The 1,757-nt window shown below is 38.6% G+C and overlaps 1 protein-coding gene across 1 annotated transcript; it reads left to right on the top strand.

Moving 5' to 3' along the window:
- The first annotated feature begins 1,027 nt into the window (after positions 1–1,027).
- On the top strand, positions 1,028–1,339 carry LOC140871074 (uncharacterized). The gene has a single exon (XM_073273517.1). The coding sequence runs from the start codon at positions 1,028–1,030 to the stop codon at positions 1,337–1,339; it is 312 nt and encodes a 103-aa protein (XP_073129618.1).
- Positions 1,340–1,757: the final 418 nt, after the last annotated feature.

The raw sequence follows: 1,757 nt of genomic DNA, 5'->3' as shown, positions 1-1,757 counted from the left end.
ATAATTTTATTTGATAAAATTAAAGTGAGCCTGGTTTATGGCTCGTTCCCACCCCTTGATATGTATCTCTTATGTGTCATGGCTATTCAAATGTAAATATTTGTAATAGTGAGAGATCAAGATTGGAAGATGGTGGGCCCGATGATCAAGATGACGACATGTAAAATATTGGAAGCTTATGTAATAAGTTGCATTTGCATCCCTGCATTTACCTAGGATTTGGACCTTGATCCATGCTTGGCTCGCATGGATCAAATAGTATTGGCAATCGATCATCCTTATTTAATTGGCATATTATGATATATGTGATATATAGTAATATGCATGTATGTATATTATTCGATAATATAGTTGCATGAATCCGACAAACATACAAAATCATGGCACACGATTTTAAATAAAATGATGAGACAATTTCAAAATTAAAATCCCTCATTTTGAATATGATTCAAAATTTATATCAAGCCATAAAAGTAAAAATTAAAAGAGTTTAATTTATTCTTGTCTTCCATCAACGGTGGTTGCATGATGAACGCTACCCGCGGTCAGTGTCTGGCTCATATTATTGGGGAGACCTGGACGCCGGAAAGCTGTGACTTCCACTGACATAGGTGATGTGAATTGGGTGGAACTCCAATGACTTTGGCTCATATTATTGAGGAAACTCATGGCGACCGTCAACTACGATTCAAAATTGATGGGTCGGCTTGACACTCGAAGATAAACGACGTCATATTATTGGGTCCTTATCAAGAGTGAGACGAAACACGTAGAGGTTGCATGGGGATGCAATTGGGCTCTACCTTTTAGAAATTATGATTGGCTGATATTATTCGGGATCATAGTTGTCTAGATTGGACTCTACGTGCTCACTAAGGAAATACGATTTCCCGTTTTCATCAGAGTGTGGTGAAAATGTCAAAATAGTGGGAGGAAACTTATAAAATTTAAGTCCATATTTTATATATTATAATTATTTTAAAATAATTAGTAACGATTATCTGTTTTCAATTTCAGTATGTTTAAGATGTCGACACGCAATCCACTTTCTGCTATTCTCGAACAAAACAAGCTAACCGGACCTAATTATCAAGACTGTCTAAGAAATCTAAAGATTGTTCTAAACTCTGAGAGGATTGCGTATGTGCTTGAAAAGAAGCCACCGAAGGAAGCAGCTCCTAACATCAGTGAGACTGAGTTGGCCAAGCTTGAGAAATGGTGGGACCATGATCTCCAAGCTAAGAGCTACATCCTGGCTTCTATGTCGAATGAACTGCAAAGGAGGTTCGAGGATGCTGCGAATGCTGCTGACATTCACTTTCATCTGAAAGAGTTATAAGGTGTTCAAACTCGATCAGAAAGACACGCAACTGTGAAAGAACTCATGACTACACGCTTGCGAGAAGGGGCTTCAGTCCATGAGCATTGTGTTAGGATGATTGGGTTAGTTGAGAAATTAGTGGGACTCGATGTGGTTATGTCTCATGAGCTCTCGACTGATATTCTCTTGTTGTCTTTACCTTTCTCGTTCGACGGATTTGTGGTTAATTTTAATATAAACAAGATAAAGGCCACCCTTGAAGAGTTGGTCAATATGCTTGTTAATTATGAGGCCACAATCAAGAAAGAAAAGCCTGTTCTGTTTTTGGGCTCGTCGACTGGGACGAAAAAGGGAGCCCAAAACAAGGGAAAGAAGCGTTCTGCCCCTGCATTTAAGAACAAGCCTAATAAGAAGCCATACAAGAAACCTGCTCAAG

This window comes from Henckelia pumila, unplaced genomic scaffold (genome assembly GCF_033568475.1).
Source record: "Henckelia pumila isolate YLH828 unplaced genomic scaffold, ASM3356847v2 CTG_38, whole genome shotgun sequence".
NCBI lineage: Eukaryota > Viridiplantae > Streptophyta > Magnoliopsida > Lamiales > Gesneriaceae > Henckelia > Henckelia pumila.
This window is presented reverse-complemented; position numbering and strand designations above follow the sequence as displayed.